The sequence below is a fragment of the Fusarium falciforme genome, chromosome 7 (genome assembly GCF_026873545.1).
Source record: "Fusarium falciforme chromosome 7, complete sequence".
Lineage (NCBI taxonomy): Eukaryota > Fungi > Ascomycota > Sordariomycetes > Hypocreales > Nectriaceae > Fusarium > Fusarium falciforme.
This window is the reverse complement of record NC_070550.1, coordinates 594,325-622,213: the sequence shown is the minus strand read 5'-3', so window position 1 is coordinate 622,213 and position 27,889 is coordinate 594,325. Positions and strand designations below refer to the sequence as shown.

Here is a 27,889-nt window from a genome sequence, read left to right as displayed (position 1 = left end):
GGCAAGCATTAGGATAGCTGGTCTCACTCCACTGGAACATTGCAAATGCACGGTCGACTTATTGGATAGGTTGAATACTACGCAAGACACCGCTGACTAGGTCGAGAATTTATTTGCTATCGGCTCATGAGTGGGATTCGAACGCGTAGGCATTACCCCTCTAATTTCTCTTGATCCCACCCTCAAGAACATAAAGCACGGCTACACCGTATATGGCATGGTGCCCACAAGGCAATAAGGAGAGATCACGCGTCTTCCTTCACTGATAGCATTTGGGACTTCGGCGTAATCCCCGCCCCTTCGGCAGTGCGTTTGCTGCAAACGCCAAGTGCCAACTCCGCAAGCACGCGGGCAACCCTGGTTTCTGCCTCCTGACCCGACCAAATCTTAATACAAACATCATCTTCTTCCTCAATCCCAGCAATCCTCTTTGCAACTCCGCAAGCTTCTACGGCTAGGCGACTCACGATCAGCGCCGTCCGAAGTGACACTGCATCCCTCAAGGTGAACTCGGTCAGGATGTTGATAGCTTGTTCGAGGCTATGAAGTACGGGCAGAGGTAATTGTCTACAGCTAGCCCTCTTCTGCTCATCCATGGACGTACGTTGTAGCAAGAAACCCGATGAAGACGCCCCAGCGAGCGGGTTGGGAGAGCGTACCGTCCTCACGGCAAGCGCTGTCGATGGCGACCACCACGCTGGCGGTGTCGGCTTCGGCATGCGAAACTTGACTCTCGTGGTCGTATACGCGGTGCTAACCTATAGATGGGGGTGCCATCCAGAGAGGCCATCCTTTGCAGGAATGCCATATCTTGGCAGTTGATGAGACGGCTCCGTGGGTGATGCAAAATCTTAGATGGGGACAGTTGGGTTGACTCGGAGGTAAAAGTCTTATCTTTGAATGTCGCTGAATTGCCATACATGTGAACTCAGGAGAAATTACTCGGCGTGAGAGGAACAAACTCGACTCAAGCATCCCAGTCTTGATGAATACAGTAGAGAAAAATAGTATTTATAGATGCGCCCAGTCATCGTTCCAGTAGGTGGATCGCGAGGAGTTATACGCACAGATGTTTCATTTGATCCTGTATTCTACAAGCAGCCTTCCCAAGTTGACTGCTGGATGAATAGGACTGACGGATGTTCCAACCTCGTACGGAAGAAGCAGAAGATCAAGGCTGATAGCTTCGTTATTCTGTGAAACTAATTTAAAGATTAGTCCTGAGCGTAAGCATGTGATCATAGATCATCACGTAAGAAAGAGGACTTTCCGTACCTACCACGGGGTTGTTATTTGTTATTGATGTTCGTTATGGCTTCAAAAGAAACCATCGGCCATAACGCAGATAACATAGTCGTTTAGACCTGACAGCACTCAACTGCAGTGCTGGAAACACCCTAACCTATTTTTTATTGTGAGGTAGGTGTCGCTACCTCCATCTCTACGGAGCAACCTTAAAGAAGCACACCAGACGAGGAGCAAGAGTGAAGACAGATGGGATACTTAAACCCCTACAAGGCTTTTAGGCTCCTCAACAGGGCAGATGATGCATGGTGCCGACCCAGCACCTTCAGTCGATTTTCCTATATGACGACTTAATACTGAGTTCATCAAACTTCCTCAAAAAGCCATGCATGCTTTCCATGTAATCGCTATCTGCAGATCCCTTCCCCTCATTTCTTAACAAAGGGCTATTCTCTTGAAGGAGGACGGTTGCTAACCACCAAAATTCATCGGCTTTACTGAAGAATCCATAGCCAATATCCTCTGGATCCCGCATTTTCTCGATATTAGAATTCCACAGGTATTTCCATCTGTCAAGGGCTCGGCGCAGAGCAGTCTTGGTCCCCCGAAGGGAACAGTCGGTATAGCTGCTAAAGATGATCTCATGCAGCCCTGCGCTGAAAGATTAGCTGGTAGAACGCGAAACGCTGAGAGCGGGGTGTTGGTTTTGGAACAGCCAAGCTCTGCAATACGAACCAGATACTAGAATGAACAAACCCAGGTAGCTAAGTTGTCCAAATGGAGATGGTATATCACTTGTCCAGACTTCCCGCATAAGGAGAGAAACACCGTCCACTATAGACGTCATATCACCAGAAGACTCTCTCGGGTTGTGGAGAGTTTGAGAGTCGGTGGACCGGTGGGCAAATATGTGCTCAGAGCACGGGAACGAGCCAGTCAGCTCAGACAGCGCAAGAAAAGGGCGAGTCCGGTGAAAGATGGCCTGAGAAGAATCGACGAGGAAGATGTAGTTCATGAGTCTGTGGGAATGTTTTCTGGTCAGAGGCAAGGTCGCCAAGGGCGGACTAATAAAGGCTAAGAATGAGAAAGAATTCCAACTCACCTAATGGACTCCTCTGTCTTGATAAAGGTCCCCCAGGTCTCACCTACAGCTGCATCCGATGCCTCACCATGCAAGCAACCCCGGTGTCTGAGTGATGGGAGGCCCATGTTCCGCGCTGCCCGAATGATATCAGGATACCTGTACTGGCGGATCTGCCTCCAAGCCGTACCGTGGTTATTCCAGTGCTGCAACAGAACAGCAATGAACGCCGCCTGAAGAGGTGTGGCATCTAGGACCGGCTTCTCCCCGCAGGCCGGATGGACAAGCTGTAGAAAGTCCTGGTGGCCAAAAATGTACTCCTCTGCGGCGTCCAGGCAGATCTGGGCCGCCAAGGCAGCCTTCTTAGATGAGAAAGAGGCCCCCATAAGAATGACGGCCGCAGAAAGAGGAGGGAAGGCGTGCTCAAAGTCAAAAGATGCAGGGTGCAGCATCGGACAGTGCGGGTGCCAGTTGTCAAAGTAGGATTCGACAAACGTGCGGGCCCTCTGCGGTGCAAAGATGAACTCGGTTGCCTCGACGAGCATGGAATAGCCGGTGAATGAGAGTTGACCTTTACTGGTTGCACACAATGCTGAGGAGATGCTGCACAGGTTTAGCTGTAGCTGGTCTAGGCTGCTGTCGGAATTTGTCCCGTGATGCGGTAGCCACTCGCAGGGACTATCCAGCCGGTCCGCTACCCAGAAGTCGACTTCGCCAACGAGGTCCAGGTCGCGGATTTCTTCGGTCGAGGTTCCTCCCATGCCGTCTTGCGTAGGAATCCGGGGCTGGAGCATGCCATTGACTTGGTCCTGAATCATGGCTCCGTCGCTCTCGACCACAGCCGCCTTTTGTGACAGCGAGGAAGGTGACATGAAGTAGTCTTGGATGTTGTCATTCCGCGGATTAGTATAGTGCAGTAGGAAAACCACGGTGGTAACTCGGGATGATTTCCGGTGTGTAGAGTCGTGTGGGAACTTGAGCTCGACAGCGCCAACCGTCAGACCCATTTCTGCTCGAGGATCAAGGCCCGCGAGCCCCCACCGGCCGGATTCCAGGGCAACATCTGGAAGGCTTGGGGACCCTTTGGCTCTGCTTCTAGTGGGCAGGCTCTCTGACACCCGGTTGTACGTGCAGAGCTGCTTGCGAGCCCAGCAAGAAGAACATGGGAGCCGGCCGTCACAGCCTATCCTGGACCGGGCACAGCAGTCGCAGGCGTGGTACCTGCGGCCTGGTTTAGACGTCACGGGGAGCGGCCTTCCATGCGCGTGGCAGCACGTCTTGGAATGTCGGCGGACAGCATCTCTGAAAGGGTTTGTCTCTGGGTTAGAAAGGAATCCCCATTCCTTTGACGGACGACTTGGGCTTGGCTGCACTCACGATCGAGTGAACTTTCCATGGCAGAACGGGCACTTGAAGTCGGGTTCCTCGTCCTTGTCTATATAGAATGAAGGATGAGTAAGCAAACGGTACCTTTTCTGATTGAATTCACCAGGAAAACTCTAGAGTCTTGCTTACGGCTTCGTTCGTGGCGACGAAGGTGTCCCACTTGCGTGTAGCTTCTTGGGCAAGCTTGACAGACATAACGGCTCCCGTTCTCATTCTCCATCACGGCGAGGCATGAGGGGATAAAGATCTTGGTTTGGTCATGGCATCTTGACCCAGTGAAATCTCGGAGTCTTGTTTGAATCTCCGTTTCCCCGCGTGGTGGCGTCCTGCCACATGCATTGTCATCAGGTAGGGAGGGGGTGGGATTTGCCCGTCCCACCGAGACGCTTCTAGCCAATCCGGGCGCAAAGATTGATAAGTAGCTTTCATGTGCTGTCTCCGTTCTCTTTTAGCACCGGCATCACATAGTATGTCCTTGAGGTCTGACTTTGAAGGTATATAAGGCAGCTGGATCTCGATCTTGGACCATGAATAATAGGATACTCTGATCTGATAAAATACTGAAAAATATCGAGTTTGTCAACACCACAATGACTGCCACGTTCCAGTATGAAAGGCTCAAGGCGAAATGGCCTATGGCCCTCGACCTGGCTGGTTCAAACCTCCCCTGTCGCATCGAAGGAGAAGTCGGCGACCTCATCGTCCTCGGCGAGATTCCTTCGGCAATCAACGGCACCTTCTACCGGGTTATGTGTGACCCTTTTGTGCCTCCCGATCCCAACAATGTCCCTATCGACGGAGATGGGAACATCTCGGCCTTCAGAATCCGCGATGGGCGAGTTGACATGAAGATCAAGTACGTCGAAACCGAGCGCTATAAGCTCGAGCGGAGGGCCAATAAGGCCCTATTTGGCCTATATCGCAACCCTTTCACGCATCACCCGTGCGTGCGAGCGGCCGTTGATTCCACAGCCAACACGAACCTCGTCTACTGGGCGAATCACCTGTTGGCGTTAAAGGAAGTCGCTCTACCCTATGCCATTGACCCGGACACTCTCGAGACGAGAGGCTACGACCCGTTCGAAGGCCAGGTCAAGTCCAAAACCTTCACAGCCCACCCCAAGGTCGATCCCTTCACAAACGAGCTCGTCGTCTTTGGGTACGAGGCCAAAGGGCTCGCCACACGGGATATTGTCATCTATGCTCTCGACAGAGACGGCAAGAAGCGCGATGAGCAGTGGATCCAGGCGCCGTGGTGCGCCTTCATCCACGACTGTGCCCTGACGCCCAATTGGATCATCCTTGTTTTATGGCCTTTCGAGGCAAACATGACCCGGTTGAAGGCCAAGAAGCAGCACTGGGCGTGGGACTACAATCTCCCCGCCACATTCATCGCTGTTCCGAGGCGCAAGTCAACACCCCTGCCCGACGGCTGGAAGGAGGGGGAGCACAGGGTTTACTCGTGGAGGAACTGCATGCCCATCCACACTGCGGGTGCGTGGGAGGGTCAGGATGGCAAGCTCTACTTTGAGTCTTCCCGCGTCCACGACAATGCCTTCCCGTTCTTCCCCCCAGACGACGGCAGGATGCCGGCAAAGGACGCGAAGGCCGACTTTGTCCGGTGGGAGATCGACCCCAACCAGCCAAGCGGGTCAGTGGTCCCAGACCCCCTCGTCGTGCTTGACGTACCCTCCGAGTTCCCGCGCGTAGACGAGCGCTTCCTCACGCACGACCACGAGTTTGTCTTCCTCAACGTCTTCATCCCGGAGAACTCGGACGGCTCGGCAAACATCTTTCACGGCCTCAATGGGTTGGCCATGCACAGCCACAAGACGGGACAGACGCGCTGGTTCTATGCCGGCAACGACTCTCTGGTGCAGGAGCCCGCCTTTATCCCCCGTGCGCCTGACGCCGCCGAGGGCGACGGATGGATCGTGGCCATGGTTGAACGGCGGGCCGCCGGCCGCAGTGAACTGGTCATCTTAGATACGAGGGACTTTGAGAAGCCCATCGCCCTTGCACAGCTTCCACTGCACGTGAAGGCGCAGATCCACGGGAACTGGGTCGAGGCGGCCGCCTTGCCGGAGTGGAAGAGTTTGGTCAGGGAGGTTCCAGTGGACGAGATCAGTAACAAGGGAGCACTAGAGCCTCTCGGTTGATGGGCGCCTGGCGTGACATGTTTAGGAAATGTTGTCGATAGCACCTTGTCTCTCCGAGCTTAGAAGAGTGTTCAATATTAGAAAGTTTCGGATGAGCCAACAAGATTTGATATTGAGGTCAAATGTGGTGAGCTTTAGCATCTAGAAGAGTATCGACCCTCGTGCTTGAGTACAAGACAGAACATACCCAAGACGAAGCCAAGGTGTCGCTCCCATGAATGACTGATTTCAGCGCTGAAGTCAGTTCAGCACAGTTTTTGATGCTTAATTTAAAGATACAGGTTTCGAGTTTGATTTGACTTGCAATAGCAGTTTCAGAATGAATTACAAACAAGAGTAACAGTATCATCACCTTCTTTCTTCGCAGGAAGACGCTAGGTGCTGTCTTTTTGGGGACAGGAGCTTGCTTACCCTAGGCTCAACCTGACAGGACCCCATTGGAGAGTGGGTTATGACGTCATCAGTCTTTTGGGCATTCGAGGAGCTTTTAGCTTACTGCTCAAGGGATTGTCGAGGTAGCTAGAGTCGAATAGCATGCTGCGCTTTGTGCGTCTTCTCGCAGCCTTTGCCCTATTGCTTGACATCCGAGTAGATTGCTCCCTGTATTGACTGTCTTGTGAATCGTACGTTAGGGATGCCACGTGCCACTGACGCGTCGCCATACGCTGGCTCCCAAGAGAGGATCAGACCTCCCTTGGCTCTCGACATGCGCTAGACTAGCCCAACGAAGGCATGGTGCATCCCAAGGTTTATAGAAGACCAAGTACCGAGTGACGAGCCGATATCTTGACCCGCCCCCGCATTCCCCTCCAATGGACGACCCACAGGAGTTCGAGACTCCTCTTGGTCAGTATCCAGTGGAAGGACTTTGCGGTGTAGGGATTACTACTTATTCTAAGTAAAAATTTGAAGCTGTTATTGCTTTCCACTGACTCTGGGTACTTGATGCATTTGCTACCTATCTTATCTTATCATGATAAGCCAGTTCAGACAAATTCCATTGGGTCAGTCATAAAGACTTTTGGCTTTCCAACTTGAAACTGTCTCTGTCGTTCTAGCTTGAATCCTGCGCTCACTGGTCTGAACGGTTGAAGTTGTGCTGCTACTCAGACTTGCCCTTCCTCGAAGCGTGTCGTGTTGCCATCATTTATCTGGCCTTTGGCCCGTCCGCATTCTCCGCATTCTCCAGATGAGCCATGTTACTCATCTTGATCGCATCCTCCGCCATGGTAACGGTAGTGGCTGCTCTATCCCCATCAAAAATCCAGGCCATGTTCTCTAGAGTATGACCTCGAGTTTCGGGGTAGTAAAACCAGACCGTCACAAGCATTGCCACCAAGACAATGATGAACACGAAGTAGTACTTCCACTGAATGGCGTCAAGCGCAATGGGGTTGACGAATATGTTGAAGAAGACTGCGGCAAGCGTAGTCAGAAAGGTAACTGAGAGCCCCTTGGCACGCAGGCTGTAGGGCCAAATCTCGACAGGATAGGCAACCAGAAGTGGAGTGAGGGCGATGTCATATCCAAAGAAGTAGCTGTTGATCCCGCGTGAGTAGTTGAAAGAGAGGAGTGGGTTTGAGAAAGGGTATTCTTTGATTTGACATACATGAAAAGAAAAGGGATAACGGCGATACCCGTCGAAGAATTCTGGGTCGCAGCAAACCCTGCCGAAAGACCCGTGATGATGATATAGGAGATTAGCATGATGGTTCCCTATCAAGTAGAGTCAGCGACATTTTACACGGCTGAACTGGTGCATCTTGACTTACAGAAGCTAGAAACAAAGCTCGGCGGCCAACTTTGTCAACGAGTGCCGCAGCGGTGGAGGCCCAGATGAGGTTCCAAAGTTGGAGGCATGCCGAAATCAAGGTCTGGTCTGTGACAGATTTGATTCCCACGGTTTCCTGTTCAAGGTCTTGTCAGCACCTATCCTACGGACTCGAGTCGTTGAAGATGGCCAGTCTAGGGACAACACACCAAGACCATGGCCAAATAATAGCTGACGACCCCGTTACCACTCCACTGTGCAAAGACTCCTAGGCTGACGCTGATGAACAGACGGTGCCTGTTACCAGGGGTGCTATATAGGTCAGACCACGAGGTGGAGTCACTGGCTTCCTTTTCAGCCCTGAGTGTCGCCTCGATTTCGGTCATCTCGAATGCGATGAGCGGCGCATTCATGTCTCCTCCGGTATGAATCTTGGCAAGGATCCTCCGTGCTTCTTCTACCCGATCGACAGATACGAGCCATCGAGGGGACTCGTCAATCATGAGGAATCCCGGCAATGCGGCGAGAGGAATGGCAATCTGGAGCAGAGATGGGATCCTCCAGGACCAGTGATCCATGTTTCTTGTAGCAAAAGTCGTCCATGCCGCAACAACAGAGCCTACGTACCAGCCACAGTTGTACAGACTGGAGGCAACGCCGCGCTGAGGAGGGTAGGCATTCTCGGCGATGAGGAGCGGCACCGAAAGGAAGAATCCCGAGGCAGAGCCCAGGAACAATCGAGCCAAAACAAAGGCAACGTCGCCATTAGCTGCCGTCTGCAAGGCGGTTCCAAGAACGAGGAAGGAATATCCAACCCAGATGCCGAGCTTTCGACCGTATTTGTTGCAGATCCATGCCGCGGTGGGGTAGACGATGACACTGCCGAGCGAGTAGATGGCGTTGATGAATCCCAACCACGCACCCGTTGGACTATCCATGAAGCCATGCCACTGGGGCAGGGCCAACAATCCATTCATCAAGCTCCCGTCGTATCCGTTAGATGAAGAAAACATGATGAGCGAAAGAATGCAAAAGTTGAGCTTGATGAGATGTTTCTGCCTGTACCATGGCCCGTCATTGGGTAAGACAGCAGCTAGTTCTTCACCAACCGCATTTGCCTTTGCAGACTTTTCGCCTGAGTTGTCTTTGCCCATTGTCATCAATTGGCTTGTTGCTAGGTGTGTGTTTTCAGAAAGATGTGGTGGGTGCGAGAGTAGTCACAGCACGGCTTAGGGGAGTCTGCCAACTGGAGTCGAAGAGAGGCGGGATTATCGCAACTTATACTAAATTATTTTGGTCTCTGATGTTGATAGACATGACTCGGGGATACTAATAACCATCCAACAACTCCTGCCGTTTGCCAGATTGGATTCATTGCCGTCCTCATGGTGTGACGGCACAGCTGCCGACAGCTCTGCCGCGCTTACTGCGCCGCATCTTGGCCATTTTCTCTCCTCAAGTTACGCACTTCAATCCAATCATGCTAGGCCAGGACTCCAGGAGCGCGTGATCGATGATCAATTTGAGTTTGATGTCCGTCCCCACTCCTTCACGATTTAGCAATATTTCCCCAGAAACTAAGTGATCCGTTCTGCAGAGCACAGACGGAAGGTTGGCCCTGGCAAGGAATGAGGGCTTAAAGTTGCCATATGCAGCGGTCGATATAACATGTTGCCACAAGCAAGCCTATGAAGCTTGACTAGAAATGTGTCCCAAGTCCGAACGTTGGTCTCCCGTGGGCCTACAGGGGTGAAAGTGGCAGCATTGCGGAGACATAATCCGGGGTAGTCTGGGGTTGGTGGGCGGCCTTTAGGCTTAGAGAGGAATAGCTTTATTACCTTATGCTTATATAGGAGCTAGAACCCACGGCAGCTAGCCACACAATACGATCGGCCCGAATTGAAGTCTGGTCCTGGCTCTCTTGAGGACTGCGATAGGTCGAACTGAGCCGTAGATCTGCCGTGCTCTGGAGTCCCGCATAGGATTCTTTCCAAGATCCCCAGTTCGCTTGTCGATGGCGAGGGCGGAAACTATCCGCTTATCCTTGTTTGTGGCGGAGCGAGGCATATGCACTGATCTTGCTCGAACTTCGTGTGATTGGTTGTACCTACCATGGCAGACGCGGCGGCCTTGTTATGTAGTTTCTCACCTGCAATTCCGTCAAGTTGGGTAATACTGTCAGAGAACACAATTTACATCGAGGCCAGATATTCTTGCTGGGGTTGATTATTTTCGTCAGGCCGAGATGTCAGCCCCTGAGTTCGTGGGTAGAGCTGGAGGCGGATACTGACCAATTTGACAAAATTTCCGTGGCCCTACGTAAAATCGTACTGTTGGACCCCTGCGATGAGGACCTCTAACTGGCAACGATATCTTTGAGATTGGAAGTCCTTCATGATACAAGTCCCGTCCTGGGCAAGGAAGCGAGGCTCGCCTTGTTCTCATTCAGATGTGCCTCTGGCTTTTGCAAAAAGAGAAATTCGAGATAAACAGTCCATGACGGTTGGTGTGGTTCGTGTTGTTGTCCTGCTCTCAAGATCTTAGCATTGACCGCCACATTTCTGTTTACATGTTCGTGATTCGTGCCACACTATAATGAATGTTGGAGTTGATCTACTGCTCAAGTATGTACATGTCAATGAAGGGGCGCCCTTCGCTTCTCGAGAAGCCAAAAGTATATCATCCAGGGGAAACCATACGTATGACGGCCAATCAGTGATGGGCGTTCTGAGAAAAGGAGTAAAGAGCGAGCACCGATTGGTTACGGTTAATATAAGCTTATTGAGACGAAGGCCAAGTCTAATATCAGCCAGATCTCTGTCGTGAGCATCATCGGGTTACTGGTGACTAAGCCAGGTTGAGCCCCTTTTGATCAACATGTCTCGGGCAAAGAAACAGATGTGGCCTCACAGAATCACAAATGAGCCTTAAAGATTTCTGCCCCTCAAATTTACGCCATCCATGTTCGCCCCTTTTGACACATAATACGTCAAAAGTCCGTTGATTAAATGCACGACGTCTCAGCGAGAACAAGCATCTGAGTACGTTGAGCGAATATGTTGTCCATAGAGGTTGTGGAATGTTGTGAGTGTCTCAGATCACGGCGGCTTCTCGTGTCTGGTCGTGAATGACAGGGTGCAGCATCACGACTTGAAGGTCTACCGTAGTATTTCAACTGCAAGATCAGGGCAAAATTGATATGACAAATATTTGCGCGCGTAGTCATGTGTGGAATTTAGTCTAATATTGTCAGACCTTTCCCTTTGACTGCTTGTTACATGAGCAAAATGGACGCGTCGCGGAGTCGACGCGAGGCCCGGAGCGGACAGATTGTTGGTATGCAATGGGAGACACGAGAAGATCAAATAAGGGTCTCTTGACTGCAAAACCACGTTTGAAGGAAAGTTCTTTGACCTTCTTCCATAGATGACAAGAATGAATTAAGCACGTTGGTCATCGGGATCGAGGAACCACTCACAAGGACCTATAACGAAGGTTTGAATCTTTCGCAGTATTTGGTTGGTGTATCAAGGCCCTAAAGTCACGCAAATCCTTTTTTCTAGCACCTACCCGCCCCCAACTCTGTTAGAGAGTATCCTCTGCCTGTTAAGCGTCACATCCACCGCAGCAGCTCACCCCTATGTAATGGCAGCTGGTCGAAATACTAAGCGAATAGGTTTCCGTTCCAATATCTTCTAAGCAATAACCCCTGAAATGTGCGAACTTAAAGCTCCATGATCGAGTCACGGCCTGCGAATCTCTGCCATCATCATCGTGTGGGTGCCGTCGACGCTGAGCTAACTAGCTGACGAAGTACCTCGACACAAGGTTTCCTGCCGTGCCACGAAGTTCATGTTGCAACTTTGAACGTTTGTAAGTTCTCGCCCACTGGTGTTCAGGGCGCCATGGTCTATATGCTCGCTGTCCTCTGTCTAGGTAAAGAGCCCAGGACTCTGTAGCAAGTTAACAAAGTGACGCTCTGCGGCTGGTATTGCGTCTAGATTCCGCTGCACTTCGGAATGGTGCTCTTAGCCCTGCAGCAGGGAGGGAGCCACCGTTTCTTTGAGCCCAAGTACTCGTTTTGCTGGGTGTGACAATTTGGAGGGAATGTCCACCAGGTGTACGACTTCCAAATGCTTCGGGCACCCTCAAACTGGGTGGTAAAAGTTGGCTCTTGCTAATCGCGGGTGTTTGCACAGCCTACTTGCAATTGTCGGCGGCTCTATAGTGGTCTACCATTTGATCTCTTGTTGGGATCCCTCAATGGTCAGACGAAGTGGATTCCTCCTCGAGAAAGTGCGGCGGGTTTACGCTGCCATAAAGGGCGAGGACACGCACACGAATATGGACAACCGGGGCTTGCCACGAGAACTCAAGTGTTAACGCTGTAACGCCCACACTCTTCGGCCTCATATCGTAATTCAAGCTCATTTATACACACGGTAACAAATCCAATTATTCACGCCCTCAAGCCTTTAGTGCTATAGTCAAGGAACCATCTAATCTCTATTGGCAGCATCACATATATAGCCATTAGCTCATCAGGGGGCCACCTGAGGCAAAGGGTGTCATTCTCTACTCTGACTCCGCGCTATGATCCTGCCACATCTGTGTGTTGTCCTGTTATGACTGATAGCATCTTTTGGAGACATCATTGACGATAAGGATGATTCTGTTACCTTACTTCATGCCGTATTTCTATGCTTCACCTTGCTCTATAAGCTACTTCCCCGCCCGTTCGGTATAGTTGGTTGTTTTGTCATCTCCGGCCGAGGGTAGGCGGCATCGTTGAGAGTATTGATTTTCTGATAGATTCTGCGCTCGTACCATCATGGCAATCAATTTAGAAAGGTTTATTTCTTCATTGTATCATCATTACTCCATGTAATTAACATATATGAATAACACTTGTCCTGTTTTCTAGCCCCGAATGCGTGGAGACCATCGACTTCTACACACAATTCGAAAATGGTGGAGGTATGAGGGTTACATTGGTGGCCCTACGTCATCTCAATCCGGGCCCCGTTCTGGAGACCACCGATTGACACTAGATGAGGTCCACTGGAATGTACTTTGTCCAGTCACCCTTGACCTTGAGGAAATCCAAAGGTTCCATGTGCTCCACGGCTCCTCCATAAGGGCGGCTGACAGAGTAACCAAGAAACCTCTGCACCTCGGTGGGATATTTCTCTGCCACCTCCCAAGGAACGGCAAGGTACTGGTTCTCTTCCTGACGGCGATAGCCAGGCGTGGAGAATGCGCTGAGCAGTACGTTTGTCTTGTCCGTTCTATTGGGCGCCTGTCCGTAGTAGACTGACCCCAAGCTAACGATAACCCAGTCAGCTTCCTTGTTTGGAGGAAGTCATGGGGAGGCTACAAGGGATTTTACTTACCATATGATGGCATCGCCCTTTCGAAGCTCAACCAGAGTCTCGTCTTCCTGGAGTGGATCGCGATCATCGGTCCAGTGGTTTGAGCCTACAACCACACGAATGGCTCCATTCTCAGTCGTCATGTCGGTAGCCGCATATAGAATACCCACATCGGCCTCGCGCTTGGCAGGATGGGTGATGTGGTGGCATTGGTCTTGTCTGCGAAGCCCCCATGGTGCAGAACCCGGCTCAGCCGTGATGATGGATGTCTGAGAGACCTGAGGAGTCGATGTGGACACTGTCCTCTCCTTCTCATAGTAGATGATGCAGGTATCCGTGAGAACGCGGTCCGCGATATCAAGGTACAAGGGGTTCATGAGAAGGTCTCGAGCAAAGGTGGGACTCTTGGCGGCGAGGCCAAAGGTAACGCCACCAGATGTTTGGCCAATTTCGGTCAAGGTAGCGTCGATACTTTGACGAGTTGCCGCGCCCTCGATCACGACAACGCCGTCAGCCTTCAGATGCTGAAAGACGTCGCTGGCGCTGGCGTTGGCGCTGAAGTGCTTGACTTGAGACATGGTCAAGTTAAGAAGACGGATATATCAAGGAATAGTCGGGAAAAAGTAGGAGAAGCTCGTTTTGTTGTCTTTCTTAACGCAGATGGCAGTTAAGGATCAACTGACTGGCTGGTTGGACTAGGCAATCTTGTCAAGCGACGCGATATTTATCTTGCTGTGCAACGTCGGTCGCTAATATGCTGGTTGTCAAACATTATGTGTATCAGTGTCTTGTGGTAGCCGATACACGCGGTAAATTCAACTAATTCGGGTTCCTGGTTCCGAGGCTATCAGCGACGTTTTAGGCTTAGGCTTCTTAACTTACCACACCCATCACATCCACGCTAAACCAAGACTGATGTTGTCAACCTGGCCGAGGTGGACTCTGGGAAGCGAAAAATATTGATAAATAGCCATGATGATTCCATCAAGTAGGAATAGCCTTGAATTGCGCAAGACACTCCCATTCCAACCATATAGATCATCTTCTTTACCTCAACCGCGGCCCACAAAATGCCCAACCCTCCTCATCAGGCCCACAATCCCGAGGTTGTCGAGCTTGACGCCTCAGCACCCATCCAGGATATTGTGGAAGTCATCAAAAGGGACGGCGGAATTATCATCAAGAATTTTCTCAGTCCAGAGACCATCGACAAGATCCATGAGGAAGCTCAACCCTACTGGGGAAAGCTTGGAACCTACCAGGGCAAGCTATTTGACGCTGGCGACCCCCCGTTGAGGTATCTGATCACTGATTCATAAGTACAAATGGCATGAACTAACACACTTCCAGCGGCTTTGCAGGGAAATCACCAACCTTTTCTCACAAGGCCATCAACCACCCAACCTTCAGGGAGGTTGCCAAAGCCCTTCTGAAAGAGGAGTCGTAAGTCTTTTCCATTTTTCTCGTCATTAAGAGCAGTTGTGTACTAAGACACATCTACCCAGAAACGTGCACCGTGACGGCAAGAGATACACTTGCGTCTCGAACCCCGTCTTGGCTGTTTCTGAAGCCTTCAATCGCGGCTCTCCCTCAACTGCCCAGCAACTTCACCGAGATGACATGGCGCAGCACTTTGATCATCTTGAGGGCAGTGGTGAAAGCTCACTGCTTGGACTTTTGGTTGCTGGAGTGGTAATAATCACCCCTGTCTCGACTCTCGCCCTAAGACAGACTGACACGGGAACCACAGGACACCAACTTTGTGAATGGCGCGACCCAAGTCATTGTTGGATCTCACAAATGGCCCGAAGCTGCCATCAAAGGCCCTGCCGATAGGTCCCTGTGCTCGACATGCGAAATGAGTAAGGGGGATGCTGTCTTTATCATTGGAAGCATCTGGCACGGTGCAGGGGAGAACAAGACAAACCCCCCCGAGCGACGAATCATTTACTCATGCCACATGACTCGCGGCTCCCTCAGAGCTGATGAGAACCAATATCTAGCCATCGAACATGACACCATCAAGACCTACGATCCCGAGGTTCAGGCGCTTCTTGGATATTCAGTCAGTCATCCCAACTGCGGCCACGTGGACATGAAGGACCCCATCACGCTGCTCGGAAGCAAGAGTGATCCCTTCGGATATGGCGACTTTGGTGGAAAGCAAGTCGTCAAGGCTGCTTAGATGTGTGCAAATGGCACAAAGTACATATGAGCTTTCTCACGAGTACCACCTTATGAATGACACAACGCTTTCTGTGCTATCCGATAGTTGTATTGATTAAATGTGATTACATCTGGGAATCGATTCAGAACCAGGCCCTTCCTGCCTTCGGTGCTGAAACCCATACCTGACTTGTATTTCAACCTTGATGACTCAAATCACAGTAATATGTTTAGCTCGATTGACAGGTTCTTAACCAAGTCCCTCCACTTGGAGTTGCCAGCACCATGTGAGTCGGAGAACTCCCAAATGTTCTTAAGGGAGAGTAGCATGGAAAATGGCGTCTGGAATGCCAGCGACGAATGCATCTTGGCAAGGGCATTTTCCGCCGCCGACCGCGCCTCGTGTGTCTGGGCATGCACTAAGAGCATGAATAAGGGGAAAAGACAAGCTTGCAGCCAAGAGAGCTTCTTCAGTGGCTCAATGGCGGCGTCTACACATGTTTGGATACGCATGTCCTCGGACCTGAGCGCGTAGATCTCATGGTAGACGAAACAGAGCATACCCTGTTGCCAGATGGCGTTAAAGTGCTCGACGGAATCCACGAACTCGAGATCTACCATGGAAACATCTGGATCCCAGTTCTTCAATCGCTCCACGAGGTCGCCAGCTTGAGGCATGAGCTGCAGGATATCGTCTACTGGGCTGCAGGTTACCTTCAGATGATGAATCTGGCTGGCGAGATCTGTTGCCTCGCGGAGCATCAAGTGCATGGTATGGTCAGGGAGGTTGTGCCACCAGAGGGATTGACTCTTGGCCCCCTGGGTACGTTCATCATCAGCCAGCTGGAGATCAGACGCTGAGACGTGCAAGTCAGCATGAGTACTGGGAAGAACTGCTAGGCGACGAAGGCACTGACCACGAACAACGGTGCTCAGCTCGTCAATTACATCCTTGGGCTTGACGTCCCTAAGGAGTGTACGGCTCATAACGGCAGCCCAGTTGTACTGAACGACCATGCATTGTAGGGAAGCACCCACGGTCCCATTTGACCTGAGAATGGCACTCTCCAGAAGTCGCCTGCAACCGACGAGCTTCGAGCTCCAGGCATCCAGGCCAGTCCCAATAACCTGTTCATGTTAGACATTGACCAGAATGGATGGGGATTGGCGGGTGCGCGTTGTGCTTTCATACGTCAAAGACTACCGATAGCAGAGCCGTGGCGGCGAGTCCCTCAATATCAGTTTCCGCAGCCAGGGCTTTTCGGAATGCCTCTCGCATGGCTTTGCGGTATGGCTGAATTGCAAACTTGGGTAGCCTTCCCAGGTTTGCGAGATGGAAAGCTGAGGCGAACATTATCGTGCTTCGAAGCGGAGACGATCGAGCGGCGAGGGCCCCGTATATCTCGCGGTATGGATTGAGGTCTGGTCTGATAGGGTAGAGACACATAGATAAGTTTTCCATGTCTTGCGTCCGGCTTGTTAGTCTCGTTCTTTGATGGTCAGGACAGTGTTCTTCTTACAATGGCAGAATAAATATTGTTCGAAAGGGTCACTTAGCGTGGGTGGTAGAGATGAGCTGCCGCTGAACCATGACAATATTCGGTCGGCCGCCCGTGGCTCTTCGGCATCATCGAACCCTAGCTCCCCTTCTTCTTGGTCATCTTCTGCAGGATCTAGCCCAAAGTCAAGTGCAGGGTCATCAGTGAAGTGGTCCACTGGATCAGCATGCACAGCCAACGACCCGATGACGGCCTCAAGATCAAGGGACGGTATGTGGGCTACATCGCCAGAGAACTGCAAGACTACATCATCATACGTATCCAAGTCACCTTGGCTCTGCCACGTATCTTCAGCGTCTTGTGTGACCTCGTGAACACCAGCGGCCGAGTCTTGTGTAGCGGAATTAATCTGACTTTCATCACTGCGTTCTGGAGAGAGATTCGCGATGGAGTGATGACTAGAAGTTGAGATATGATCGGCAATCTGGGTCAAATACTCTTCTCTGGCCACTCCCAGGTTCGACTCCAAGTTTGCCTTGGGGTTAGGGGGCGGATTGGTCGAGTCAACCCCAGGGCTACTCGATGGAACCGAGCCATCATTGATCGGCGTGCCTCGATGACTGATATCTTGCGTCGCATTTGACGCACATTCAACATCACCCGCCTCTGATTCTCGATGCTTTGGTTTCTTGTTCGGATTACGGTCCCGGTCCTTTGACAGGCGAGGGCCTCCTCTAGTCACCTTGGACACCATTTGGCCGTCGCCGCGGACAGTGAACTCGGCGAGACGTATGCCGTAGCCCCCACATTCCGCACCTCGTATGCGGCAATTCAAGCATGCCGGCTTCGTCTCGTCACATTTCTGATGGCGAGAGCGGCATGTCCAGCAACCTAGGAGTAGAAGGTATTAGTCTTGGATCGATAGGGGGTCAGGGGGATCAGATTAAATTACGAACCACTTCTAGAGCGTTTTGTTCCCATGATTTCTAGGGGTATCTTTCAACGATGCTGGTTACAATGGCAACCAAGTGTATGTGAGTGAAGCGTGGGCTTGACGCGGGGAAGGACATCCGCTTGACGGGCGACATTATCCGTCGGCAAATCAGCACGGAGCTGAAGTAATCAGCGGCTCGTCGATAAGATATGAGATAGTGGCAACATCCATGCTAGGTGGTATCACAGCATTGGTACCAGGCACGACCTGCCATAACATCGAACAGCGTAGATGTGTTGATTTGCTTGGATACTGACTTCTACTGTTTCAAGCATGTCACTGGGATCATTGACTCGGTAACCGTGACAATTGTCTCTGCTGCGGGCGTCGGATCTAGAGCTTCCCACCGCCGACTGGAAGCCAAGAACGAGTCTGGAAAAAGAGATTCTAACACCCCAAATGTGAAAAGACACTGACTATACTAAACTTGGTCTTTTTTCCCTAGCTAAATATTCCTTCTTTGCGGGGTTTAGTATGACTTTTCTTATCTCTTATCTACGCGCTTGCTGATAAAGGCGAGTACCCTGTCGCTTAAGCTCTGAACTCTTTTCCGTTATCTCTTAGTTGGTATCGACGCCTTCCAGGGCGCCATGCCTGAATTCATAGCCTGTAATGAGCTGGTTGATAGGCTCTCCTATCAGAACCATCATCTAGATCCATGACACTCTGTCTGAATTGACGCCTCATGACCATGTTAAAAGCAAGAGAGTCGCACAAGTCTGGCACTCTGGATAACGGACTCAAAATTTCCAACATCACTGCCAATCCTGTTTGATATACTCGCTACAACTTGACCATGGCTTCCCAAAAACAAGAGACCGAGGGTCTGCACCAGTCCTTCGGACTTTGGAGCGCCATTAGTCTGGGATGGCTTACCCTCAACGTGTTTGGCGGCATGTCATTCATCATCTTCTTTGGTCTCTCCGCAGGCGGTATTCCGGCGATCCTTTACGGTTTGTACGTTCCCCGACTATATCTCAGTTTACTCTGAGCAGGTTTCTGACTCTTTAATTCTCAGCATCGGCTCCTGTTTGGCTGTTATATGCATCATTCTCACATTCGCACAATGTGCTTCAAGATTCTCTACTGCCGGTATGCCAACCCGATGACAGCTTGGGCAGTCTGAACATAACTGACGAGCTGTAAAACATAGGCGGCGCCTACCACTACGCGTGCTTCCTGGTCCCAGACAAGTATAGACGTCAGATAGCCTACCCCCTTGGCTGGCTCAACTGGCTTGGCTGGATCTTCACGCATGCTGGCTGCTGTGCGATCGTTGCAAATCTCACCCTGGGACTCGTGAATCTCTGCCGCCCCGATTTTGACGTGTCGACTCGATGGCAGCTGTTCCTCGTCTACTTGGCCATTGTCGCCACGTGTTGGTTGATCAATCTGTGGGGTCTCAAGGGCATCCCGACTTTGGAGATACTCGGATGTATGTCACCACTGAAGGTCTCTCTTCTTCATCTTAACACTGACATGTAAAGGCTACGTCACTGCATTTGGATTCATCGCTTACACAATTGCACTTCTGGTCAAGGCACCAAAGGCCAGCCCCAGCTTTGTCTTTGTGGAAACGCATAATTCGACGGGGTAAGTCTTAAACATTTGAGGGCAACTATTAGGCGTCTCTAAATAAAGATACAGATACTCATCCACTTCCCTGGCCATTTTACTTGGCTTGTTCAGCAGCTTCTCAACCCTGATGGGTCTTGACGGCCCTGCCCACTTGGCAGAGGAGATTCCGCAACCCAAGAGACACATCCCGCGGGTCATGCTTATTGTCATCATATCACAGGCTGTCATTGGCGTCGTGTGGATTCTGGTTCTCGGCTTCTCCATCACTGACATGGAACTGGTTGTGCAGACCAAGACCGGGTAGGTGCTTGCCTGGAATCGACAAGAAGCAATGTTTGCTTACCGAGAGTCCAGAATACCCGCCTTGGAGCTTATTAGACTAGCAACAGGGAGCGATGCTGCTGCAATGGTATTCTGTATCACTCTACTCATCAACAACGGTACCTCGGCCCTCGGGAGCGCTGTGACGATGAGCCGACAAGGTTACGCTTTCGCCAGAGATGGAGGTCTGATCTGGAATGCAAAGTTAGTGTGTTCTTTTCTTTGGCCATTAGCTTGCTTGACTGACATATGCCAGGCTTACCGAGCTAAGTCCAGGATCGCACCTCCCCTTGTGGTCCATCAATTTGCCATCCCTTATTGTCGCTCTAGTTGGAGTCATGTAGGTGCCCAACCAGGCACTCTGTCTCAGCTCTGTACTCATTTCAGCTTAGATACTTGTTTTCAAACGCCGCCTTCAATGCACTTGTCGGAGCCCAGGCTACGTGCATGATCATCAGCTTTGGTACGTGACCATCTCTGCTCATCTAACGACTGAAAGCTGGCTAACGCAGCGAAATTAGGCTTCCCCGCACTGGTCCTTCTGGTTACCGATGGGAAGCTATTGCCATCAAATAGCCGCTGGAACTATGGCATCTTTACCAAGCCTATCTATGTGGTGTCTGTTGGTTATAGTATCTTGGTAGTTATTGTCTCAGCCGTAAGTGCTTTCTTGGGAAGTGAGGGAACGAACTAACAAGACACGCAGTTGCCGCAATCCCACCCTGTGACAAGCTTGAACATGAACTACACGGTTCTGGTCATGGGAGGCTTTTCGATCGTCATGGGTTTGGCGTGGGTAACAGAGGGCCGCCAACTCTTTAAACCACCGGTCAACGATGAGAACTTGGTCAGAACAAATGAAGTTATCGTTGGGGTGAATGTGGATCTGGAGGCTGAGGAGCAGGCATCCAAGGGAGAATATGCCTCGGGATTTAGTGGCTACGACAAGAATCAGTCGCTCACTGTGACTGTAGATTGATGTGCAAATTGTCCAGCACCCATCATCCACTAAATCTAAGCAAGTTATAAGTCAAGAAGGTCTCAGAGACCTAACATTAGATTAGAGATGAGAATGTCATTATATATCTTTGGCTACTTGCCTGACTCCTCGCGTGCATCAAGTATCCTCCTTCTGGCCACATTATGTTTCTTACTGCTCCTGGGCAGGACTGGTTTCTCTCTATGGTCTCTTTAGGTAAGAGGTACTTCCTAACATTGCACTTTAGCTATTATGAATCTCCAGGAAAGGTGGTGTTTTACACTGCAAGACTCATTTTCCAATATCACGTTTATATGGCTGCCGCTGTGAAAGCTCGATTTCACCTAGGTTACGGTGTTTTATGGGGTTAGGCTTTGATACTGTCAAGTGCTGTTTATTGTGTTATTTCATCTTGTTCCCGATAACTCATCTTGGAGACGTCATTGGCTCATTGATATGAACAATGCATATCGCTATCCTTACCTTTTCAACTAGACTTGTTATAGGCCCTAAGCTCTACATATATCCCAAAAGACGACGCTCAGTAGGCAGTGAGTCACGTCAATAACAGCCCTTGCACGTTCTTGGGGATGTTTCGCAGGTCACCATATCCGAGTTGTGGAGGTGCCATGTGATGCCGGTTTCTTGTTCTTGTCATCAATGACGTCTCCAAAAGAGGCCATCAGCCACAACAACAAAATACGCCGTTATCAATACATGAAGGTGTGTTTCCGGCTCACAAGAAGACATAGTCCGCATTGGCCCCACGCAAGTCCAGAAGTGCATTTCGGCCACTATCTAGAAAGCATCTCCTTTCCGAGGGACAGATTTCCGTATACAGTAATACAAAGCTCGCTAAACATAACCGCATTCAGCTCACATTGCGACACTCCAGTTTTGTTGTGACATCTGCCTACTTGGCCTCCTTCGTTTTTCTATTAACGTCCTCAGGGAAATGCTTGTTCCAAAACGTGGTTTACATTGTCACACGCCAGCACCCAAGAGCCTTCACACTCGTACGGCACCATCGCCGTGGCACGCGCATCAAAATGAGACCGCTCCATCAGCCTACCAACACCTCTGCGGTCATCAATCAGGTAGAGACTGCAGAAACCTCGGAGCAGCTACCAGGGTTGTTGCGGGTTGAATCCACGGTCACTCTTAGCAAGGCCAAGCGGTATCTAATCACGATTCTGATTCTAATATGCAATTTGACCCAAGTAGGTCGATACCAAAGTCAATTTGGTTTCTGGTAATCTCCGAGTATCTGTTGACATCATGTCAGTTTATCTCCATGTTCTCGACTGTTGCGGGAGGCTTCGAGCTTAGCAAGATTCTGGGGCAACCTGTAGGCCCAGGAAAGGCCAACTGGATGGCGGCAGCCTACTCGTACGTTCATGACCTAATGGCACTACTTACCGAGACTGACCCCCCTCGCTCAGCCTCACGCAAAGCGCTTTTGTTCTCATCAGCGGCCGCCTCGGGGCTGTGTATGGTCATCAAAAGCTATTACTTCTTGGCGGCGTCGTCATTGTCATCTTTTCGGTTGCCAACGCATTCTGTACCACGTATAGCTCGTTTGTGGCCATCCGCGCTCTCACAGGCGTGGGTGGCGGTATTTTGATGCCCAACGCCGTGGCAACTCTGACCATTATGGTTCCCCCTGGCAAAGCGCGCAACTTTACTCTGGCCACATTCGCGGCATCACCTCCAGTCGGCGCTGGGATTGGTGCTCTGATGATAGGCGCTTTTCTTCAGTATTCTGAATGGAAGTGGCATTTTGTCTCAGTGTAAGTTGTGACCATATCTTTGAACGACTCTCCTTGGCTGAAGCGTTTCTAGGGCATGCATCGGGGCTGCCTGTTTCGGGGGGCTCCTCTTCGCTTTGCCTTCCGAGACGCCCGTCGACAAAGGTGGAAAAATTGACTATATCGGCATCATTGTCGGTCTGGGAGGCCTCCTGCTGTTCTCCCTAGCATGGAAGTAAGATTTTTCTTTCTTTTGTCTCTTTGTTCCTTTCTCCATCTCCCTTCCCATTCTCTCTTATGCTAACGAGCCTTTTAGCCAAGCTCCGGCAGATGGGTGGGAGACTCCCTATGTCATTGTCATGCTTATTCTTTCTTTGATCCTCATGGTGTTTTTCTTTCTTTGGGAAAGCAGATGGGCTGACGAACCTATTATGCCTCCCTCTATCTTCCGCGGTAAAAGCTTCAAGGCTCTCACCGTCGTGGTTCTATTCATATACATGGCAGTGGGCATCACACTATGGTATATGGTTGCTTGGCAGCAACTGATCCGGGAGTGGTCTGTCCTCGAAGTGGCGGTGGGCTGGATCCCTTACGGGCTCGGGGCATCCTTCGCCGTCATTTTAGCTGCGTGGCTGATCCCGCGACTTGAGGCACAATGGATCCTGGCCATTGGATGCGTCACTTCGTTAACTGCAACACTATTATTGGCCACCATGCCGGAACAGCAATCATACTGGGCCCAAGTTTTCCCTTCTACAATATTCGGCAGTTTCTGTCCCGATTTCGTCTATGTTGCCGCCCAAGTCATTGCCAGCAACAGTGTCAGCAAAAAGGAGCAAGGACTGGCGGGCAGCCTCATCGGAACGCTCAATCTCTACGGCAATAGCTTAGGATTGGGCTTTGCCGGAACGATCGAGGCCAACATGGCCAAGCGCCACTCAAGCGAGGTGTTGGGATTCCGGTCAGCATTATGGTTTGGGGCGGCTCTGTCTGCTGTTGCGTTGCTGCTGGATCTGTCCCTCGTGAGAATGGAGAAGGAGGACCAAGAAGGTTGGAAGTCGACTGAGGGTGAGCTCAAGACGGTTGGCAGGCGTTCGTTACGTGGAAGAGAAGAAGGGACTGAGAGCTGATTCCTCGGGAACGGTCCGGGGGTCATTTCTCACACGTATAGGGAGTGGATCACAGGTTACCGTCAGAAGAAAGCTCTACGGCAGATCCCATAAGTCTACTTCCAAGTCAGAGCACTTCATTCTTATATTAGAGGAATAGCACCTGGCCGGGATCATAAAATATCATTTATTCGCGTTACAAAAAGGGGACATTTTAAGCCTGTATCCCTTGAACCTGATCCTTCCACTAGCAATGTCTCTTCCCAACTCCATGCCAATCGAGATTCCTATGGCCTACCAGTACTCGGGCCTAAGGTTTGTTCCATGCCATTTTTGCAGTGCTCCTGACCCTCTCTTCCTTTGCCAAAGGTGTTGATGTCTTGAATGCCAATGGTGTAGTCGAGGGTGGTCCAGCCATAGGCGACAGCGGTTTTGGGGAGCGGGTTTCGTTCCATGATGCGACCAGAGCCTTTGAAAGATGGGCGGATAAAGTGTGAGTCGTGGTCATGGTGGGGCCAAAACCTGATCTGATGTAATATCGCGCCGTTGCTTGCACGCTTGAATATTTAAAGACGGAGGCGCAGTTCAGGTAGAGCAAGCAGCGATATAGGTGGTTCATCAGCTCAAGCCCATAGTAACAGCTTGCAACCTCCTCCTGAGTGATTCAATTCCAATAATATGTAGTCATGAGGCCCACTGCACGGACGAGTTATCCTCAAGTCACCAAGAGGAGCTTCTGATAAGATGTGTGCTTCCCCACCGGGTTGTCCCTTGTCAGTGGGCATGCAGCCGAGCTTATAATTACTGCGTTTGGCTTAGACCGTTTCAGATTCACCCTCAGGGGGGCGGCTCTGATAACGTCCACCTCGCAATGGAACCTAATTCTGATGACCCCCGGGTAAAAGATTTGCATATGCCTAAAGGTTCTGATGGGTTTTCAAGAGTGTGGTAATGCGTTAGGCGACGGAGGGTGCCTTTCTGGTCATTGTTTTGACAAGAACTTTGAGGATCATGGTCCAAGGTGATTATTATCTTACATCGTGTGTGAGTTAGAAAACATAACTGGTTGAGCACACGTTCTCCGAAGAAATAAATGAAAAGTAACTAGAAAACGTTTTAATTAATTAAACGCAAGCTTTACGCCTGAATGAAAATTCAACTTGAAATTGATTTGAGCAGTATTTGGTTCAGCATTGTGGTAAGTACACGTACCTACAGAGTGCAAAATTTTACGGGTAGGTAGTTACCCTAAGGAAGGATCAACTCAAGTTGAGCATTGGCACATGCGACCGGCTTAACTATTCCCCCGAGGAAATCATGCCAGCACGTGAGCACGGACTACACGTTGCGCGTTACGCGTGATACGTAACGCGTCTTCCCATCTTGTGTGCAGCCGCTGGACCTTCGAAAAATTAGTTACTCCATAATCTCGAGCAGTCTCGGATTTCGCCCAGTTCCCAATCCATGCCAACCCAGCTTGAAGGCTTGAACCTAGCCATAGAGCCGCATTGTTACATCTGAGAGCGACTGTTCCCCAAGCAACCAATTGGCGAATTAGAGGAGGACAAACGACCTGCCAAGTTCTCTGAAAATCTGCGACCCGAAAATCAGATGGAGTACTCCGCATCGAGACAACGTTTATAACCACCTGCATTTCAACGCCTTGTTTAAGTGAAATCACCTCTGAGCTACTAACAAGCCGAAACAAATAGTCAGTCTGACTAGGCTGAATGGGACAGAAGGTGCCTTGAATACCTGGAGAAAACGCACATGGAGCGTGTCACAGCGGGTTGGTTCGTAGGAACGGTTTCCCATTAGTAGGTATCCAATCGAGTGACTAAATAAGGGGTATCTAGATCCAATGAATTACCGCCTCGATACCCCACGGCTGAAACGTACCCATTCGTATGTTTGCACTCTTTTTGACGCTGCCTGGATGCCTACCCAGCATGACTGGTTGCCGCTAGGCTTGCGGGCTAAAAGACTTCGACAATGAATCTCCCATATCTGTTCAATGGCTTGACATGTGGGCGGCAGTGATAATACTGGTGATATGCTTCGAGCAATTTATGAATCTCGCCAATAGTTTAGCACCTGACCATGAAACGAACGAACAGGCAGTGGGTGCAGTTCCAAATCTCCGGCCGAACCCATCATGGTCCATTAGACGTCACCTGTCGGTTCTATCGACTGAAAGCCCATCTTTAGTTCGAGAGCCCAACCTTCTCCAGTCTGAGAGCCTGATCAACCCACATCTTCCTGGTGCATCGATGAAGCGTAATATAGCCTGGATGACGCGATTGGAAGCAGTTACTTGTCAAGTATGTTGTTCTGGCTCTCGGACGTGTAGAAAAGTCTGGTGATCTCACTGGTGCCTCATTGCACCTTCAGGATATTTCCGTGTTCCCTAAGAAGCGTGCTTGGTATTATATATCCCACAACAAAGTAGCGTCGTATGTCAGGAGTGGTCAGGACTTTGTGAGATATGTGCAAGAGCATGCTTGGAGTATCTTCGGGAAGGGCATCTACGACCGGCTGTGGGAGATTTTCATCTGCATTCTGTAGTTGAATACAGATTATTAGGGAGCGACCGGGAAGTTGGCCAAGTATGTGTTCGTGGCCGTGAGTACCGCTCATCTCAGATTCAGTTCACATATGGTGGAACATATACCAATTTGGTGCCAGAAGCTCGACAAGCTCCTCAACGGGCCTTCGGATTGATTAGACGAGACCTAGACGCACTGACGCGCTAACTTTGTAGACTTAATATGCAAAAAGAAGAGGATTCAAGGTCTCACGTCCGAGACGCTGGATAAGAAGGTAAAGAATCTAGACGGCTACGAGCTAGATCGGCAGCTAGGGTCGCAGATGATTGAGGAGACGACGTCGGTCGAAAAGTTCCTGACATACTGAAATGTCAATAGTCGGCCGCGCTTCTTCTCCCCAACACGAAAGAGGTATCAGACTTGGCTAACTTCTCAAAGAAAAACCTGGATAGAGAAAGATAGCGCGCCTGATTAAGCCAAGGTACCATCTTGACGTTCGTACTCACACGAGACAGCGACAAGTTGAAATCTAAGAAACGGGACCTAGAGTTGGGACTTGCCTAACGTCATCTGGGTACCAATCTGGAAACTTTCTATAGGCAACTGAAACAAGTGCTACGTGATTCAGATCTAAACAGCTAGCATGGCTGATACGACCCAGGAAAGGAGGGATTCTGTGCACAAGCAGGCAATCGATCAATGGTCATTTCAGTAAGAAAAGAAAGAAGCGAGAGTGTGTGGAAGCGATCCCACAGCCTGTCTACCTGCATCGCGTTTGTTTCGTGGACAAACGAGAGAGTGAGGGCATCTGGTGCATCTCGTTCTAGAGTTCTAGCCATCGGTAAGAGAGCTGAACAGCTGGTGAAAGAGCATGAGAACTAATGAAAAGGTGGCAAAGGCCTGGAATCGGACTCTGAAATCAAATTTAATGCGGCAATACTGTCGAACAAACGACATGGAGTTCGAGTGGAAAGGCATGAGGAATTGCGACGCATTAACAGTATTTGTAGAATGGCCCTTCGGTTGTCGTTGGATTGATTGCTCAACCTTTTCTAACTCAGCCAAAAAGACGGCTAGATGATAGTATACCGACGTTGGTCACCACAAAGGACAATTATTGGGTGAGCTTGAGGGCCTGGTGAAGAAGGCTTGGAATATTGTCAGTTAGTGATACCTGGAGTCTAGAATGACCCCTTTGACCCCTACTCTACTGCATACAGGCAACGGAAGGCTGGCCTGATTGTCGAGCCGGCGCCCGGGCATTACTGCACGTTCTGGGCTGAGAAGGTCCGAACCAGTGAATGGGAAGAGCCAATCATCCTAGGACCTCATGCCACGAACGTGCTCATGGAATGCTAGCCTATTCGACCGTTGCGCAAACAAGCTTTCCTGATATGTTCCTTGAGGAGTGTAAGAGGGTTGCAGGGTGCATCTTCTCCAAACATAGCCCTGGATAAAACGTAAAAGGTGTAGCGGGTCACTCGATGATTAGCTTGACCACCCTTGGCTTCAAAGGGCGATTCTAATAAACCAGGGTCGGATTAATAATAGCAAAGTATCATTCTATGACAGCGCAGGTGAGAGGCAAGATGAATCTTGTTCGTGCGCGTTTCAAAGTCATTGAAATGTTATTATGCGAGGCTGCGGCTCGTCTGACGGACAAGTAACAGGAATTTGTTTGTTATTGAGAAGAAACAATGCGTTCCTTCACTTCGTCATGTAAGACAGACCCTTTCCTAAAAGAGGAGCATGCAAGAGGAGTGCATTGAGTGGTTGACTACCTGGCTAATTACGAGATCAGTGCTGTCTCAAAATTCAATGCACTTTCCGTTCCAACCAAGGCACTGCCATTCCTTGCCAAGCCTCAGTATTGAAATCCAAATTCTATCGCCATAATCTAAGTGCTCAAGGTTCTGACATGCTGTCGGTGATTGG

At 50.3% G+C, this 27,889-nt stretch overlaps 8 protein-coding genes across 8 annotated transcripts; 4 read left to right on the top strand and 4 right to left on the bottom strand.

Moving 5' to 3' along the window:
• Positions 1–1,570: 1,570 nt before the first annotated feature.
• Positions 1,571–3,333, bottom strand: NCS54_00885600 (Hypothetical protein; the record flags this gene model as incomplete). Its single annotated transcript, XM_053154224.1, has 3 exons — positions 1,571–1,896; positions 1,981–2,264; positions 2,348–3,333. 3 exons carry the CDS (start codon positions 3,331–3,333, stop codon positions 1,571–1,573), a joined length of 1,596 nt encoding a protein of 531 aa, XP_053010199.1.
• A 969-nt stretch (positions 3,334–4,302) lies between these two features.
• On the top strand, positions 4,303–5,871 carry NCS54_00885500 (Hypothetical protein; the record flags this gene model as incomplete). The annotated part of the gene is made up of 1 exon (XM_053154223.1): positions 4,303–5,871. One exon carries the CDS (start codon positions 4,303–4,305, stop codon positions 5,869–5,871), a length of 1,569 nt encoding a protein of 522 aa, XP_053010198.1.
• Positions 5,872–7,018: 1,147 nt separating this feature from the next.
• On the bottom strand, positions 7,019–8,796 carry NCS54_00885400 (MFS domain-containing protein; the record flags this gene model as incomplete). Its single annotated transcript, XM_053154222.1, has 4 exons — positions 7,019–7,409; positions 7,481–7,587; positions 7,644–7,778; positions 7,852–8,796. 4 exons carry the CDS (start codon positions 8,794–8,796, stop codon positions 7,019–7,021), a joined length of 1,578 nt encoding a protein of 525 aa, XP_053010197.1.
• A 3,893-nt stretch (positions 8,797–12,689) lies between these two features.
• Positions 12,690–13,592, bottom strand: NCS54_00885300 (Hypothetical protein; the record flags this gene model as incomplete). The annotated part of the gene is made up of 2 exons (XM_053154221.1): positions 12,690–12,966; positions 13,036–13,592. The coding sequence occupies 2 exons, from the start codon at positions 13,590–13,592 to the stop codon at positions 12,690–12,692; spliced, it is 834 nt and encodes a 277-aa protein (XP_053010196.1).
• A 492-nt stretch (positions 13,593–14,084) lies between these two features.
• On the top strand, positions 14,085–15,199 carry NCS54_00885200 (Hypothetical protein; the record flags this gene model as incomplete). Its single annotated transcript, XM_053154220.1, has 4 exons — positions 14,085–14,311; positions 14,365–14,457; positions 14,520–14,706; positions 14,765–15,199. 4 exons carry the CDS (start codon positions 14,085–14,087, stop codon positions 15,197–15,199), a joined length of 942 nt encoding a protein of 313 aa, XP_053010195.1.
• Positions 15,200–15,396: 197 nt separating this feature from the next.
• On the bottom strand, positions 15,397–17,660 carry NCS54_00885100 (Hypothetical protein; the record flags this gene model as incomplete). Its single annotated transcript, XM_053154219.1, has 5 exons — positions 15,397–16,037; positions 16,098–16,308; positions 16,373–16,644; positions 16,701–17,570; positions 17,636–17,660. The coding sequence occupies 5 exons, from the start codon at positions 17,658–17,660 to the stop codon at positions 15,397–15,399; spliced, it is 2,019 nt and encodes a 672-aa protein (XP_053010194.1).
• Positions 17,661–18,469: 809 nt separating this feature from the next.
• Positions 18,470–20,551, top strand: NCS54_00885000 (Hypothetical protein; the record flags this gene model as incomplete). Its single annotated transcript, XM_053154218.1, has 10 exons — positions 18,470–18,630; positions 18,692–18,765; positions 18,827–19,108; positions 19,161–19,266; positions 19,321–19,551; positions 19,606–19,776; positions 19,829–19,912; positions 19,965–20,035; positions 20,094–20,230; positions 20,279–20,551. The coding sequence occupies 10 exons, from the start codon at positions 18,470–18,472 to the stop codon at positions 20,549–20,551; spliced, it is 1,590 nt and encodes a 529-aa protein (XP_053010193.1).
• Positions 20,552–21,600: 1,049 nt separating this feature from the next.
• NCS54_00884900 (MFS domain-containing protein) lies at positions 21,601–23,429 on the top strand (the record flags this gene model as incomplete). Its single annotated transcript, XM_053154217.1, has 5 exons — positions 21,601–21,771; positions 21,837–21,940; positions 21,994–22,341; positions 22,394–22,534; positions 22,616–23,429. 5 exons carry the CDS (start codon positions 21,601–21,603, stop codon positions 23,427–23,429), a joined length of 1,578 nt encoding a protein of 525 aa, XP_053010192.1.
• Between the last annotated feature and the right edge of the window lie 4,460 nt (positions 23,430–27,889).